We start from the raw sequence: 17,250 nt of genomic DNA, 5'->3' as shown, positions 1-17,250 counted from the left end.
AGATGTGATACGGGGGGCATGGAGGCTCTAGTACCCTGTTGTACCGCCTCTAGCTTGGATACAAGATGTGATACGGGGAAGGATGGAGGCTCTAGTACCCTGTTGTACCGCCTCTAGCTTGGATACAAGATGTGATACAGGCGGGCATGGAGGCTCTAGTAACCTGTTGTACCGCCTCTAGCTTGGATACAAGATGTGATACGGATGGGCATGGAGGCTCTAGTACCCTGTTGTACCGCCTCTAGCTTGGATACAAAATGTGATACAGGGGAGCATGGAGGCTCTAGTACCCTGTTGTACCGCCTCTAGCTTGGATACAAGATGTGATACGGATGGGCATGGAGGCTCTAGTACCCTGTTGTAACGCCTCTAGCTTGGATACAAAATGTGATACAGGGGAGCATGGAGGCTCTAGTACCCTGTTGTACCGCCTCTAGCTTGGATACAAGATGTGATACAGGCGGGCATGGAGGCATACAGGTTCTGTATGATATTCTGCAGCAAATTTGCTTAAACCGAGCCTCTAAATTGTGCAAACTCGTAGGCTGTCGACAGCATCCCAGATTTCCCATACATGTTCTACTGGTGATAAATCTGGTGGCCGGGCAGTCATGGTGTGACAATGTTGTGGGGGCTTCCTGGGACCCCCATGTGTGCGCGGCCGAGCATTATCCTGCTGGAAGCCGCCATGAGAGGAACACATGTGGCTGCAGGATGTCCTGAACATATCGCTGAGCTGTCATTGTCCCTCGTCCCACCACTAGGGGTGACTGACTGTCGTATGCGATGCCCCCGCCCCCCCCCCCCCAGACTATCACACTAGCAGGGGGCAGTGTGCCGCTCTACAGCAAAGGAAGGATTGAGGAGCTCACCCCGAGGTCTCCAGACACAAACACGTCCATCGTCAGCGCCCAAACTAAACCTGGATTCATCGCTGAAGACAACCCAATTCCCCTCCGTAGCGTCCAGTTTCATCATTCATGACACCACTGCAAACAGAGTCATCGGTGAGTGTCAAAGGCTGTACATATAATCGGGGCCGCTAGACCAAATGTTGTTTAGCTACCTGTCTCTGGATGGCGGACAATGAAACAGTTGGAGCTGCTGGTGCTTGTTGACGATCAGATGCTCCTCTCTACTGGTGGTCTGTAGAGGAGTCCTGAGCCCGGTCACCTTGTGTGCCCTCACACATCCACCGGTCCCAACACCTCCTAACAGTCTGATCAGATGCTCCTCTCTACTGGTGGTCTGTAGGGGGCGTCCTGAGCCCGGTCACCTTGTGTGCCCCCATCCACTGGTCCCAACACCTCCTAACAGTCTGGTCAGACGCTCCACTCTACTGGTGGTCTGTAGGGGGTCCTGAGCCCGGTCACCTTGTGTGCCCTCACACATCCACTAGTACCAACACCTCCTAACAGTCTGGTCAGACGCTCCTCTCTACTGGTGGTCTGTAGGGGGCGTCCTGAGCCCGGTCACCTTGTGTGCCCTCACACATCCACTAGTACCAACACCTCCTAACAGTCTGGTCAGACGCTCCTTTCTACTGGTGGTCTGTAGGGGGCGTCCTGAGCCCGGTCACCTTGTGTGCCCCCATCCACTGGTCCCAACACCTCCTAACAGTCTGGTCAGACGCTCCTCTCTACTGGTGGTCTGTAGGGGGTCCTGAGCCCGGTCACCTTGTGTGCCCTCACACATCCACTAGTACCAACACCTCCTAACAGTCTGGTCAGACGCTCCTCTCTACTGGTGGTCTGTAGGGGGGCGTCCTGAGCCCGGTCACCTTGTGTGCCCTCACACATCCACTAGTACCAACACCTCCTAACAGTCTGGTCAGACGCTCCTCTCTACTGGTGGTCTGTCGGGGGGTCCTGAGCCCGGTCACCTTCTGTGCCCTCACACATCCACTGGTCCCAACACCCCCTAACAGTCTGGTCAGAACGGGAACAATTCATCAATAGCCCCTTGTTACAGTCCTGGGTATAAATAAATGATTACTATCCCCTGATATATCTATACATAGTTATTAGGTCGCCCCTCAAATGTTTTTTTCTTGACTAAATAATCCCAATGTTCACACCCTCTCTGGGTATTGTAGTCGCCCATTCCATTTATTCAGTTAGTTGTCGCCTTTGTACCCGCTCAAGCTCTGATATGTCCTTCTTGAGTACCGGTGGCCAAAACTGTCCACAATACTCCATGTGTGGTCGGACCAGTGACTTGTAAAGAGGAAGAACAATGTTCTTGTCATGTGGCCCTAGACCTCTTCTGATGCACCCGATGATCCTATTTACCTTGGCAGCAGCTGCCTGACACTGGTTGCTCCAGTTAACTAAAACCCCCAAGTTCTTCTCCATCTCAGTGTTCCCCAGTGGTTTCCCATTTAGTTTGTAATGGTGACATGTATTTCCTTCCCATCGGCAGAACTGCACATTTATCAGTGTTAAACCTCATTTACAACTTTTCTGTCCCCAATTTATCCAGATCCATTTGCAACAGTGTACAAATGTATATGTACTTATATACATATTTATATGAGCCCATATACAGCCCTCTCTGGTGTTCATTACTTTACATAGTTTTGTATGATCTGCGAATATTGATATTTTACTGTACAATCCTTCTACCAGGTCATTATTAAATATATTAATAAAAATAGGACGCAAAACCGCCTCCTGCAGTACCCCACTAGTAACACCTCCAATAGTGCCCCTATGGGTTCCCCACTAGTAAACCCTTACATACTGCCCACTGTGGTTCCCCACTAGTAACCCCTCCAATAGTGCCCCTGTGGGTTCCCCACTAGTAAACCCTTACATACTGCCCACTGTGGTTCCCCACTAGTAACACCTCGAATAGTGCCCCTGTGGGTTCCCCACTAGTAAACCCTTACATACTGCCCACTGTGGTTCCCCACTAGTAACCCCTCCAATAGTGCCCCTGTGGGCTTGCCACTAGTAAACCCTTAAATATTGCCCACTGTGGTGCCCCAATAGTAACGGTGACCCCTTCAATACTGACAGCTGTGGTACCCCACTAGTAAGTGACCCGTCCAATACTGCCCTGCATAACCCACTAGTAATGGTGACACTTCTAATACTGCCCCCATGTGGTACCCCACTAGTAACAGTGACACGTCCAATACTGCCCTGTGCACCCTACTAGTAATGGTGATCCCTCCAATACTGGCACCTGTGGTACCCCACTAGTAACGCTGACCCATCTAATACTGCCCTGTGTACTCCAGTACTAATGGTGAAGACATAAAGTGACCCGGCAGCAACTGATGGCTTTTTTTGCAAAATTAAGAAATAACTTTTATTCCTCCATAAAAGCAAGACAGGAATAAAAGTTATTTCTAAATTTTGCAAAAAAAAGCCATCAGTTGCTGCCGGGTCACTTTATGTCTTCAGCTGATTTTGGTCTTGGATCCGGACCATACTGGGCTCTTGCACATTTCTCCTTGTTACCTCTGCAACAGATATTTTCTTTGTGGAAACCGGAGTATCATCTTTTTATAACTCTGGCGTGTGCTGCGGTTGCACTTATTCTTCTGAACCAATACCAATACTAATGGTCAACACTCATATACTGACACCTGTGGTATCCCATTAGTAACCCCTCCAATACTGCCCCCTGCAGTATCCCACTCGTAACAGTGAGCCCTCTAGTACCGCCCTCTGTGGTACCCCACTAGTAATGGTAACCCAATCAGAGTATGGACCATTTATAACCACCCTCTGCATTCTATCACTGACCAGTTACTTGCCCCCTTACACACATTCTCCCCAGACCAAGCATCTCATCTTATAGACTAACCTGTTATGCAGCTCAATATCAAACACTGTGGAAAACTGCAGATACACAAGATCCGGTGACTCCCCGGTCCAGGATAGAGATTACCTCCTCCTAGAGGCCATGGAAATATTCAGGATCCGAGTTATCTGTTCAGCCAACATACATATAATATGAGGGTCTGCTTGCAGTGTGGTGGGTCTCGCCATTACGCTGAGTTTCATAAAAACGAAGAATCTCCTATGTCTATTATACCAATTGACTGACTATAGACCTGAGATCTGCAGCGATCGATGGGAAGACTCATCTAGGCCAGAAACATATTGGACCTGCAGACTGCAGAATTTGCAACCAGACGCCTTAATACCTTCAGTGGCAGGTTTATTATTACCATGTCAGCGCAGCAAGCCCCGGAGATTTTCCAGAGGTAATTCGAAGTGGCAAACATGTACAGTGGCACAATAACTGCGTGTCCTGGACAGCATTTCAGCACTAGAGCTGTCCACGAAAATCTTCTAGGGTTTAACTGCATGGTCAGTGTAACAAGCCCTGGAGATATTCTGGGCGTGCCACTAAAAGGGTTAAATCAGATGACAAATACACTCTACACAAGCTGAAGAAGAGGTCACTACACACAAGGAGCCTCCGAGAGCCACTTATAGGCCAAGGGGGGAAACACTTTTAGGGTCTCAAGTGACAAGACCGTTCATCTAATCACCACAACTCCCATCATTTACAGATCTGCCTCAGATGGAACTACATGCCGAGTCTTACAGCAAAACGACAACTTCATCTAGGGGTGGATTGTTTCTACAGAGAGTCCGGATACATATAAAATAATAAGCCTGTTCTAAAATCAGGGATTGTAGCGGAAGCTTTACACAAGTGTCTGTAGGGGGTTCAGACCTCCTCTTTTTCCATTTCATTAGTTCAAGCAGGTTGTAGACAAACCCAACCACAAATTACCAACATGCAGGTTAGTATGCCTCCCGGTGTAAAGGTATTTTTGTTAACAGACTAGCTCTTTATAAAGAATCCGTAATTTAAAAAACCCTGAAAATTACTAAATTATTTTGCAAGGATATTATAAAAAGAAAAAGCCAATATACCCGATGTGCCAAAAGTCCTGGGATAGCGGTAGGTACATTGATGATGAAGTGGCGTTCCCTCAGGGAACACTTGGGAATGCCCACACCTATTCAAGGTGGGAGTGAAAGAAAAATGTCTCAAGACGCAACAACTCCAAAAAATGGTGATGATGGTAAGATATGAAGATTTTATTATATGAGGAGTAAAACCAGCAGAACCGAAGGCTCTTTGAGGAAAAACCTCTTTTTCAGTAATTGCTGGGGCAAGACATGCTACAGAGCATAGAAAAACGTATAGGTTTAAAAATAGTGATAAAATGGAATAGAAGTAGAAAATCAGAAGAAAGGTAGGGAGAAGACATGTCCCAGTGAAGCTCGATTATGTCCTGTTACAGGAGCGAGTATGGCTGGATCGCTCACAGCGCGGCCAGCATGGAGGATGGAGCAGCCGGGGAGCGTTTTACATGTGCACTTGCCTTGTCAATCCCATATTTGGTCATTTTTTCAATAAGTATGGTGTGAGATACTTTGTCAAATGATTTACTAAAGTCAAGATATACTATATCCACCGCATTCCCCTGATCAACTCAGTCGGTGATTCTGTCATAGAAGGAAATTAGATTCGTCTGGCATGACTTGTTTGTTACAAACCCATGCTGGCTCTGGTTAATTACTCCAGTCTTATCTAAGTACTTGCATACATGCTGTTTAATAATTTGTTCAAAGATCTTTCCCGGATTAGAAGTCAGGCTCACAGGCCTGTAATTTCCTGGGTCCACCTTATTCCCTTTTTTGAAGATAGGGACACCATTTGCCCTTCTCGAATCTTCTGGGGCTTCTGTTTTTCAGGAATTTTCAAAGATTATGGCGAGTGGTTCAGCAATTACCTCCGCTGCTTCCTTTAGTATCCTAGGATGTAATTCATCTGAACCTTGAGACTTGAATTAATTTAAGTTAGCTAAGTGTTCCCTCACCATCTCTCTGCATTCTTTTATTCTCTCAATAGCACAGGGAAGATCAGTTGATGTTTCATCTACTTTCGGAGAGAAAACAGATACAAAAGTAGGAATTCAAAAGTTCAGCCTTCTCAGCATCATTCTTAACAAATTCCCCATTTTCATCTTGTAAGCATCCAATAGCATCTTTGACTTTTCTTTTGCTTTTGACATACCTCCAGATCCTTTTTTATTGCTTTTGGCCTCTGTTGCAAGCCTCAATTCATTATTAGCTTTAGCTCTTCTGACACTTGCCCTACAGTTTCTGCAGACTGTGTTAATAAGGCCGTGCGCATACGAGCGTGTGGCAAGATGCTGTGCAGCCTTTTACAGCCCTGTGGACCCGCATATTGCGGCGATGCGCAGCGCATCTCACGCTCTCCTCACCGGCCTCCGGGGTTCATTTTTTTAGAAATGTAATTAGCTTCTCTGACACCTGCCCTACAGTTTCTGCAGACCCCATTATATTCTTCTTCAGATATTTCCCCCTCTTTCCATTTGATAAACACATTTTTCTTCCTTTTTAACATGTGTACAAGTTCTGTGTTCATCCATCCTGGTCTCTTTCAATGCTTCCCATTCTTCCTTCTTTTAGGGATTAACGATTGTGCTTTGAGAATCTCATTTTGCAATATTTCCCAACCTTCTTGGACATTTCTGTCCTTAAAGGGGTTGTCCTGCGAAAGCAAGTGGGTCTATACACTTCTGTATGGCCATATTAATGCACTTTGTAATGTACATTGTGCATTAATTATGAGCCATACAGAAGTTATTCACTTACCTGTTCCGTTGCTAGCGTCCTCGTCTCCATGGTGCCGTCTAATTTTCAGCGTCTAATCGCCCGATTAGACGCGCTTGCGCAGTCCGGTCTTCTGCTTTTCTCAATGGGGCCGCTCGTGCCAGAGAGCGGCTCCTCGTAGCTCTGCCCCGTCACGTGCCGATTCCAGCCAATCAGGAGGCTGGAATTGGCAATGGACCGCACAGAAGAGCTGCGGTCCACCGAGGGAGAAGATCCCGGCGGCCATCTTCACCAGGTAAGTAAGAAGTCACCGGAGCGCGGGGATTCAGGTAAGCACTCTCCGGTTTTTATTTTTAACCCCTGCATCGGGTTTGTCTGGCGCCGAACGGGGGGCTTTTAAAAAAAAAAAAAAACTTTTCGGCGCGGGACAACCCCTTTAAGTACATCCAGCCATTGGACTCTTCCTCTCCTCTTTCGGAGTTCATTGAAATCAGCCTTTCTGAAATCCAACCTTGAGGTCTGAGTCTTCTCAGGTCTTCCTCCCCTTTTTATCCAACATCCAAGGATATCATTCTCACTGCCTCCTAAGGTCCCAGCCACTCTTACTCCCACAACCCCCCCCCCCTCCCCGTTGGTAAGAATTAGGTCCAAGATAGCAGATCCCCTTGTTTTCTCTTCAACCTTTTGGAAGATAATGTTGTCAGCAAGAGCTGATGAGAATCTGTTGGATCCATTACTTTTACCTGAGAGAGATTCCCAACAATTGTCTGGATCGGTAAAATCTCCCATGATCACTAGGTTTGGCTTGTTTGAGAGCTTGGCCATCTGATGTAGAAAGAGTTCCTCCATATCTTCTGCTTGTCCAGGCGGCCTGTAGTAAATGCCCACAATGGTGTCCTTTCTGTTGTTCTCTCCTTGTATTCTTACCCAAACTGTTTCTAGAGAACTCCCAGCTCTGAAGCTTGAATCTCGGTGGAGATGAATGTTCTCCTAACATACAACGCAATACCTTCTCCCCTTTTATTAGGTCTGTTTCTTATAAATAAGTTGTATCCTTCAAGCCTTGTGCTCCAATCATGTGTATCATCCCACCAAGTTTCCGTGATGCCGATGACATATTTCTCTTCCTGTGTTCGGAGCTCCAATTCTCCTTGTTTGTTTCCGATGCTCTGGGCATTTGTGTAGAATAATAGGTTAATAACTGGACCCTAGAGTACTGGCAACATGTGGCGTGGTCAGTCACAGTAGGGTTCATGTGCGGCAGGCCCCACTAACCCATGGACTCCAGTTGTCAGCAAAGCACTGTGCAGGCTGCTGGCGTTCCCATACCGGTTTGGGGTATTCTCACGCAGGGGCTGGCTCCACTGATCAACTTAAAAAGAAAAGTCATTGACGTGAACATTGCTCTTCCTCTTTACAAGTCACTGGTCAGACCACACGTGGAATATTGTTCTGGGCATCGGTAATAAAGGACATATCGGAGCTTGAGCGGGTACAAGGGCGGGCAACAATACCCAGAGAGGTCATCAAAATTGGGATATAGTTTAGAAAAAAGATGGCTGACAGGCGATCTAATAACGATGTATAAATATACTGCATCAGGGGTCAGTACAGAGATCTCTCCCATCATCTATTATACAGAGGACTGTAACAAGGGGGCGCTCTAATAACCATGTATAGATATATCAGGGATCAGTACAGAGATCTCTCAATCATCTATTATACAGAGGACTGTAACATGGGGGCGCCCTCTACATCTAGAGGAAAGAAGGTTTCTACACAGACATAGAAGAGGGTTCTTTATTGTAAGAGCAGTAAGACTATGGAACTCTCTGCCTGAAGACGTGGTGTGGTGAGGGAGAACTCTCTAAGAGAGTTCAAGAGGGGCCTGTAGTCCAATATGTTATATCACTGATTACTTCAGAGGGGGCGGTGTTCTGGGGATATTCTGATTGAGGCCGCTTCCACACAGGCGACACGATATCGCTGCGAGAAAAATCGCAGTGATCTCTCATCTGTGTGGTGTGCAATATCGCTGCGTTTTCCCGTGGTGATATCATGATTGTGTCACTACAAAGTTGCACATGACGCTTGAAAAATAAGTCCCATCTGCATTAAAAAAAATAATTTTTTTTTTATATATTATATATATTATATATATATATATATATATATATATATATACACACACACACACACACACACACACACACACACACACACTAATAATACACATCACCTATCAGGCACTGTCAACTCCGGCAGACTTCTCTGTAGCCTTCAGGCTACCCTTCCTGGATTGGAGGTTTGAAATCCCCGCCTCCAGGAAGTGCTGGCAGTGATTGGTTCTCGAGCGCAGCGGCTCAGCCAATCAGAACCAGCGCTCATTGAACCAATCACAGCCATCGAAGACTACAGAAAAGTGTGCCGATGCTGACACCGCCCGATAGGTGATGTATCATCTTTTTTTTCTGATGCAGATAGGGCAGGACTTTCAAATGTAAAAGCTGCATTGCACGAAAACCGCGTTTTCGTGCGATGCAACAGAAAGGAAGGCTCCATAGAGAATCATGGGCTACAAAACATTGCAAATTGCATCTGTATAGCACGCCGTGATTTCGTATTCTCGCAATGTAGCAGCCTACAAAACATCGCTCATGTGGCAGAACCCATTGGAAAGCATGGGCTTCACATACATGAGATTTGTAGAATTGCCGCATCGTGAGAAAAGTAGTACGATTTTGTCACCCGTATGGAAATGGCCTGGCAGATTGGAGGCAGAGAAGAAGAGAGGGAAATTGACTTCTACCTCATTGCTTTTTTTGCCTTCCTCTGGATCAACATGAAGGATGGGTGTGGGGGGGGGAGGGGTGGCTAGGCTGAACTGGATGGACATGGGGCTTTTTTCAGCCTTACATACTATGTTACTATGACCACTACATTTCACTGCTTGGTAACCATCTGCCTCCCTTCATGGACATCATGTACCCCCACAATGATGGGATACTCCAGCAGGACATTTGCATTGGGCCCACGTTGTCCAGAATTGGTTTGAGAGGCATTATGGAGAGTTTCTACGAATGGGTGAATGTACAGGTCTCACCAACATGAGCCCAACTGAACATTTATGGGAAGTGGTGAAGAGGTCCACTTGCACCAATAATTACCACAGAGCTGTGGGGGGGCTATCCTGACGGCTAAACAGCCATCCAGACATCTTCTGTCCACTTGTGGAATCGATGCCATGTCAACTTGTTGGCACTTCGCTGGGCTAGAGGGGGTTCTATACACCAGTGGTCCCCAACCTTTTTGGCACCAGGGAGCGGCTTCAAGCAAGACCATTTTTACAAGGCCCAGCAGGGTTGGGCGGGACATGGGCGGGGCTTTGGTTATATGGGGCGGGGTTATAAAGGGGGTTGGAGTTTAGTGCATACTTATTTAATTATGACATTTAGAATGTCCTGGCAGTACACACATAGGGCAGTATAATATAGCTCCCCCCCTGCCTGGCAGCACACGTAAGTGTGCGCCGGGATCAGCTCGATTACCAGCGGGGAGCTGCGGCGGCCCCGCTGGTAACCGCTTCAGTGGTGAGCGGCGTCAGCACGCCGCGGGCCACATAACACGAGGCAGCGGGCCTTGTGTTTAGAACAAAAGTTCCCGGCGGTGCCGTGGACTGGCGATAAACACCTAAGGGCCCGGCCCCGCTCCTGTGGTTGGGGACCCCTGCTATACACTATTAGTTCCTGTCCCATGACTTTTGGCTCATCAGCGTATAACATTGCTTGGAGTGGTTTTGATTACAGTAAATAGTTGATATTCAAGGGGCCTGATTTATATATACATTTTGGGGAACATTTATCCAAGACTGGCATTTTCCATGCCAATCTTCCATAAGTGATGCTGCAGTAAGATACACTACTGTAATAAGGTGCAATCCACAAAAAAAAAAAAAGTCCCATCATCACCAAACCCATGACCAAACAAAAGAAATTCGAAAATAAAGACAAGACGAATGGCTGTTGTAAGAAAGCTTCCTCTTTAATAGTCTACAGCAACGTTCACACATAGTAATACAAGTCGTATAAATAACCAGTGGAGCTCGTTGCTCTGCGACGGGATCACAGGCGTAATCGGAGGAGTGAAGCCCTCTGTGGAAACCATAGAGAAAAACAGAAGAAGTGGCTTCAACCGCTGGCTGAAATGTTCATCTTAGAATGGCTGAGGTAAGTGCTTCTGCTGCCCAGACAGGAGAGGCGGCCATTCTCCCCAGCAGTCAGGCCAATCACAAGTCGGCATTCACTTCTAATTTAAACTTTTTTTTTTTTAACCGAAAAACAGTGATGACTGGGAATTATTAACGTTTTTTCCCGCCAGCATCCAACTTTTTGGGGGGTAAGGGGCAAGTCAGGAGAGAACCCAGAGCTCGGAGAAGGCGCCCGATGCCTCCACTATATTGTAAACAGGTTACTCTGCTATGTACTAGTATATACTGGGGCACATATATAAAATCAGGCCGGTGATGCGACATTTCTGCCCAATAAGGCGGCATTGAAATTATAATCTAGGCATTATACTTTTTTTCAGAGGATGTCAATAAACCACAATTTCCAACAGCGGTTCCTGAAGATATACTGATTTGCACATTATACATACATATATATATATTTTTCTGGGTTCAGATGCCAAGCCTTATAAATGCAGCAGCAAGCGAGTGAAGAGCCCTTATATGGAAAAGTTAAAAATCCAGCCTCGCTCCCGGTCGTCGTGCTTTGAGTAAATCAGTTTACAAAATATATATATATTTATCCCCATATTAATCCAGTTAACTTCCTAAAAAAATTAGGAAAAGATTGAAACTAGCACTTCATGAAGTTGCCCCACTTCTAACAGTTTTACTGCAGGAAGCAGACAGCACAGTAGATTGTTCAATGGTCCAGGTTGGTACTGCAGTGAATGAGCCTGCAGTACCAACTCTGACCACTGCACAATGTATGGAGCAGTCTGCTTTTGGCAGCAAAACAGTGATAAGTTGGACAGTGGACAGCCCCTTTAAAAAGGGTTGCATAAAGATCCTAACCCCTGTTCATATGCCCTATTAGAGTATATGAACGTCATAGAGAAGGATCCCAGAAAGGGGAGCCCATCAGTAAGAGGGGCTCCCATCCTGGTACTACAGGACGACCATTCATAAGAGCAGCTGTCCTGTAATACTACACTTCCCCTGCAGCGGTCGCTGTCTGGGAAATGTGTAGCTGGCCTAGGCATACCCTGGCAAAACCAGCTGGTCGCCCGGGATGTTGAAAGCAGGACACCAGGTGATCAACCGTTCCCCACCAGCCCCGATTTCTGGAAGGCATTGTGCATCTTTGCACAACCCCTTTAAGTCCCACCCATTGTGATGGCCGCCCTCTTGATCTAAATATATATTACATGACTTATACTTATTTTAGAGAGACTCAAAGATGATAGCGGGACCCACAGCAGGATCGTGATGGATGCTCTTTGGCATTAGTTTATGCATCTCCGTCTCAGATAGAAGAAAGAACAGTTTCTTCAACAAGAGTGCAGGGGGTAATGTTTCTCCTTGAGGAGAGCATCACAGGATGTAAGGAGTCTTATAGGCCATGCAATGCTCCTTGGGAAAAAGCTATGCAAATGAGTGATAGAATAATCCTCCAATGTCACCCGTTGGAAGTTCGCTGCTCTAGGAGTCAATATCCAAACTTTTAGTAGGTCTTGCGTATTCTGGCCATGCTGCACCATGTGACTCCTGCGCCGCTACCTTCCAACAGATGGCGCTGTGAAGGTTTATTTCATCGCCGATTTGCTTCACAAAAACCGAAATGTGATCGGATTCAGACACTTTGTGTTATATTGGACTCTCCTGGAAGCGCCCAGCCCTTGAGAACTACAAGTCCCTGCATGCCCTGACTCCAAATGAACCCTAAACGCCATAAGAGTCAGATTAAAGGAATTTTACTAAAATATACATATATTTCTCCTGTCGCTTCATAAAGGGCTATAAACATTATGCCCTCAGCCGCGTCTGGCCGAGAGCTTCCACCGTCTCAGTAGTGGATGCCCTTAAGTCATAGCCTGTAACTTTAAGAACTGCTAACATTTTTCCCCCCCCAACCCCAAAAGAAACTCTTATAGATAGTGTGAAAAATGAGTTCATGTGAGCAGACAACCGCGTTCTATCCACATACATACGGGGAACTCCAACACATCCACACCTATCAAACATGTATAGAACAGCTCCAGCCGCCCAGCAGGGGGTCTGCTCCTTATGGGGAGCGGACGGAGAATCAGATGCACCTAGCGGTCGGGTCTCTGCACGCAGAATACTTTCGCCGTGTGATCCCCAGAGGCGGTTACCACAATGGAAGCGTCCCTGAAACAGAGGAGAAGGTGAAGATACATTGTTGCTGCGTCATGGTGAAAGATTATAAAGAAAGAAAGAAGTTTATTATTATTTTTTAAAGGGAACCCGTCAGCATTTTTTGCACCTGTTAATTCGCCAACTCCGCTTAGACACCGCCGACTCGTATTTCAGAAGTTATCTCGTTGCCCACCCTGTGCCAAGCATACCCGCAACTGGCAGCTTTTATTTTTCTGATGCCGCATGTAAGTATCGGGTGATTGGGGCGTGACGCAGGGTCTCACAGACTGTCCAGCGGACCAAACATCGCCCCTCACTCTGCAAGTGACCTGGAAATATCATCAAAGTCGTGGCCAAAGTCTGGCGCCAGCACCGTGACCTCGGCGCGTGCAGTCGGAAGACAGTAATCCGCCCACAAGGACAGATGTACCACGTATGCGTCGGGCTCCGAGATCACAGCGTTTGAGCAACATTTGGCTGTAATCATGTGGTGAATGTGTCCAAACGCTTGCAGAGTAGGGGGTAGCGTTGGGGGAGGGGTACAGGGTTTCACAAATTGGTCCGGCCCGATATTTACATGAGGTGCTGGAAAAATAAAGCCGTATGTTTGGCGCAGGGTGGACAAGGTAACTTTTGAAGCGTCAACGTGCGGACTGGTTCCCTTTAGGCCTCATGTCCACAGGCACACACGGATTCCACATGGGATATCCCGCACGGAATCGGCCCGTGCCCACGACGGTGACCCTGCGTACCTGTCCTTGTCTTCTGTACTGTGGATGTGTGCGGAATTGGCGGCCGAAGCACAAGCGCAGTACAGGGGTTTTTTAAACTCCTGCTTTCCCACGGAATCCGTGTCCCATCCACAATGTCAATGGAAGCCATGTGTGCGGGAACCGCAGTAAAATGAAGCACGCTGCGATTTTTCATCTGCGAGCGGAAATTGCGATTCGTGTGCATGAAATTAAAAAAAAAAAATGTAAAAAACACTTTCCATAGTGTGCTATGGAGGGTTATGGCTGCGGAATCTGACGCGGAACACCAGCTCCGGAGCAAACATCCGCCTGTGTGCGCCAGACCTCATCGAGAGTACAGGAAGGACATGCAGCGCGTGAGAATACAGCTCATCACAATAATGATGGAGATCATTAGATTCACGTGAGAGTTCTGTTCACCTCGCAACGCACAAAACTCACGCTCGTATGAATGTAGCCCAACACTGCAAAATAACTATCATTTACTACTCAGCAGGGGGCGCAGGGTGGAGGAATCCCCTAAAAAAAATTTTAAAAAAAGTCAGCTCGGCCAAGCCTGGAGTTCACGATCGCAACCGTCCTCCAATGCTGGAGACGCGCGGACGCTCTAACAGGGATCATAACCGATCCTGCGTGTGTCCAGCGTCACCGCTCTTACGCCATGAGCAGCAGAGGCGCGGGTATGATCCCTATCTGGATCGTTTTTATGTCCTGCTGAAAATGATCCTTTTTAGGCTGCACAAAAGCTGTGATCAAAGTGCGACTGCAGCTTCCCACGGGTCGATCATCAGGATCTAGACTGAATTTTACTGCAGGCTGTAAAGTGAGCTGCGTTACTTATTCTTTGCATCAGTCTGCAATGTAATGTTTTGTGGTCAATAAATATGAAACAGCCATCATATTTCATGCAACACAAACCACTCCCTGCTCATACAAGGTGCATTCTGGTACTTTCCTCTTCATACATCCGCAGGCTTCACATAAACCTTTACCGGTGACTCTTCTGTCCGGGACGATTACTCACTTGTTAAGTGCAAAGTCCAGAATCTCGGCGGTGTGGCCGAAGTATTCGCTGATCATCTTTCCTGATCGCGAGTCCCAGAGCCTGACAGCCCCATCCAAGCTGCAAGTGTAGACCACCGGCGAGTTGTCCTCCCACAGAAGCTGCACGATGCCGGACTAGAGGACAGAGGGGACAGACGTTACACCCCACCCATCATCGCTCGAAGGGCGCAGAGAGACATCGCAGCTTCACCACCCATGCGTTTACCCCAAGGAAATCTAAATAATTCAGATACGTGGGCCAAACAGGACGTGAACACGAAGCATCAAAAACATCCAACACACCAAAAAATGAGCAAAATTATTGTAATTACAAACTAGTAAGTCATGATGAAACAAATCCCAGTTTCTCAGTTTCTTACATCCCTCCAGGTTACGCTTCAGGGAAAGTCAAGTCCTAGGTGAAGACTGTGGGGCCGTCCTTACCAGGACGACTACCCCGTTTTTTAAGCACTGTTTAGAAAGGGACAGGCTTTTTCCATCTATCGTGCCTGGAGTGGTGTGATCTATTTCTGCATAGTAAAGTGGGTGCTTTTTTCTGCTTTGGTGTGAACGCCACCCTACGCCCGTGCTGGCGTGGCGCTCTTGTGCCGTGCAGACACGATACCATGATTTTTGAGGATGCTTGACATACAAGCCCTAGTTATGGGTAATTAAAAAGTCAGTTCAAATAGTGTTCAGGCAGCTAAAAATGCTCTTTTGGAGCAAAAATTAATATAAGACCCTGTCTTATTTTCAGGGAAACTGGGTTATGAGTGCATTCCCTGCATCCATGTGAATAGGTCTAATATATCACATGTCTTCATATGGGGTATGATTTGTTTTCATTGCCTTCTGACATGAGATGAGACTATGGGATCGCGCACCGAGGGTCGTCTTTGGGATTTGTTCCATCACGACTTTGTCCTTTTTACTAGTTAGTAATTACAATTAAGATATTTCTATTCATACTATGGCATGATACAGTTTTTTTGCTTGGCGTTTTTCTTGCTGTGTGGCCATCTTATAGGATTGGGCATTTGATGATATTTGTGGTCATCGAATACCCCGCTTGTTTCTCGGTTTAATAACGACGTGAACGCAGCCTGGATAACCCCCTGAGAGATGCAGCTATATCATGCCACACAGCTCCAAACCCCCTGCATAGACATACATTTAAAACAAAGTTCTGGATGCCTGCAGCCGCCACTAGAGGGAGCTCCCTTCATACTGCGTATACAATGAACTTAACAACAGAGAGCTCCTTCTAGTGGCCGCTTCAAATCATTTCCGTAAAGGGGATTTTGAGCTTTGTATCAGAAAAACAGGATTTTTTGTTACTTTTCTCGGATGTTCTGTGGGTTTAGCTGCTGCCACTAGGAGGCGACACGAAGCAAAGGGAGAGTTAACTCCTCCTATCAGCTATACCCCTCCTCTAGTCACTCAGCTAAATCACTTTGTACACGAGCAGGAGGAGTGGGAAAAGCCCAAATGCTAACTGAGTATATAACTTGAAACAATCTTTGACAAAATGAAGAAGTGAAGGGGGTAGCTCAGAACAGAGAAACGTCCGAGTCCCCGAATGGGTGGGTGCTGTGTCCCCCAATGAACACCCGAGAAATGGATTTAATGGCGAGTAACAAAATCCTGTATTCGCGGCTGTTATTGGGGGGCATTCAATTTACATCCTTGGACGGCAATCCCACGGCACAAACCAACATTTATAGTGCTGCAGTTTCCAAAAGGGCGACTACAAGCATCAAAAACTCCGGTGAATCTAGAATCGCTGGACCCCCTACAGTGGTGCCCATACTCATCAGCCCTTAAAGCGACCCTCCAGTCCTTGACAAACAAAGATGGCGGCACTACTTCTCTGACTACCTGATGCACACTGTGTATTAGCATGCATCATTAGGTTAGGTTTTACTGATTGGCCAGTGCTGCTCACATGAGTAACGCTGGCCAATCAGAGCAGCGCTAGTGTCTTAGACAACCAATGCATTCTAATGCACAGTGTGCATCAGGTAGTCTGAGGCCATCTTTGTTTCTCCAGGCCTGAAGGGTCCAGGAGGTGTAGTCAGAGGTCACTCACTTCGTGCTGACACCGGTGTCGCAGAGTCTGTGTTGAGATGTCATAAACTGCCAGAGTTCCATCCAGGTAACCGACTGCGGCCAGAGGCAGCCTGCAAAGACAGGAGAGGATCAGGAGCTTGCAGGAAAGGAAACCTACCCAAGAGATCTAAGAGGTCCCCGGATCCTGCAGACTAGTGCTCTGATAATCCAGCAGAAGACAAACTGTGTTACATGCCAGACTATCAGGATTAACTAAAAGGAGGGGTGTCAGAGTAACGGAATTTTATGGTGATCATAGTAAGAACAGAAAAAAGTTCAGGCGACGGAATGCAAGATGTACCAAGACAAGCAAAACGGGAACTCCCGGAAATAGCTTCACCGACTG

At 46.9% G+C, this 17,250-nt stretch overlaps 1 protein-coding gene across 1 annotated transcript in view; it reads right to left on the bottom strand.

Annotated features, from left to right (window-relative positions):
- Positions 1–10,634: 10,634 nt before the first annotated feature.
- Positions 10,635–17,250, bottom strand: part of LOC136576163 (angio-associated migratory cell protein-like) — a 28,451-nt gene continuing 21,835 nt past the window's right edge. Inside the window, exons 10-12 of the mRNA XM_066575235.1 lie at positions 16,885–16,975; positions 14,776–14,930; positions 10,635–13,011 (exon numbers count right to left, since the gene is read on the bottom strand). Coding sequence (XP_066431332.1) covers positions 12,936–13,011; positions 14,776–14,930; positions 16,885–16,975 — 322 coding nt within the window. The 3' untranslated portion in view covers positions 10,635–12,935. The remainder of the gene's footprint in view (positions 13,012–14,775; positions 14,931–16,884; positions 16,976–17,250) is intronic.

This window comes from Eleutherodactylus coqui, chromosome 8, assembly GCF_035609145.1.
Source record: "Eleutherodactylus coqui strain aEleCoq1 chromosome 8, aEleCoq1.hap1, whole genome shotgun sequence".
Lineage (NCBI taxonomy): Eukaryota > Metazoa > Chordata > Amphibia > Anura > Eleutherodactylidae > Eleutherodactylus > Eleutherodactylus coqui.
This window is presented reverse-complemented; position numbering and strand designations above follow the sequence as displayed.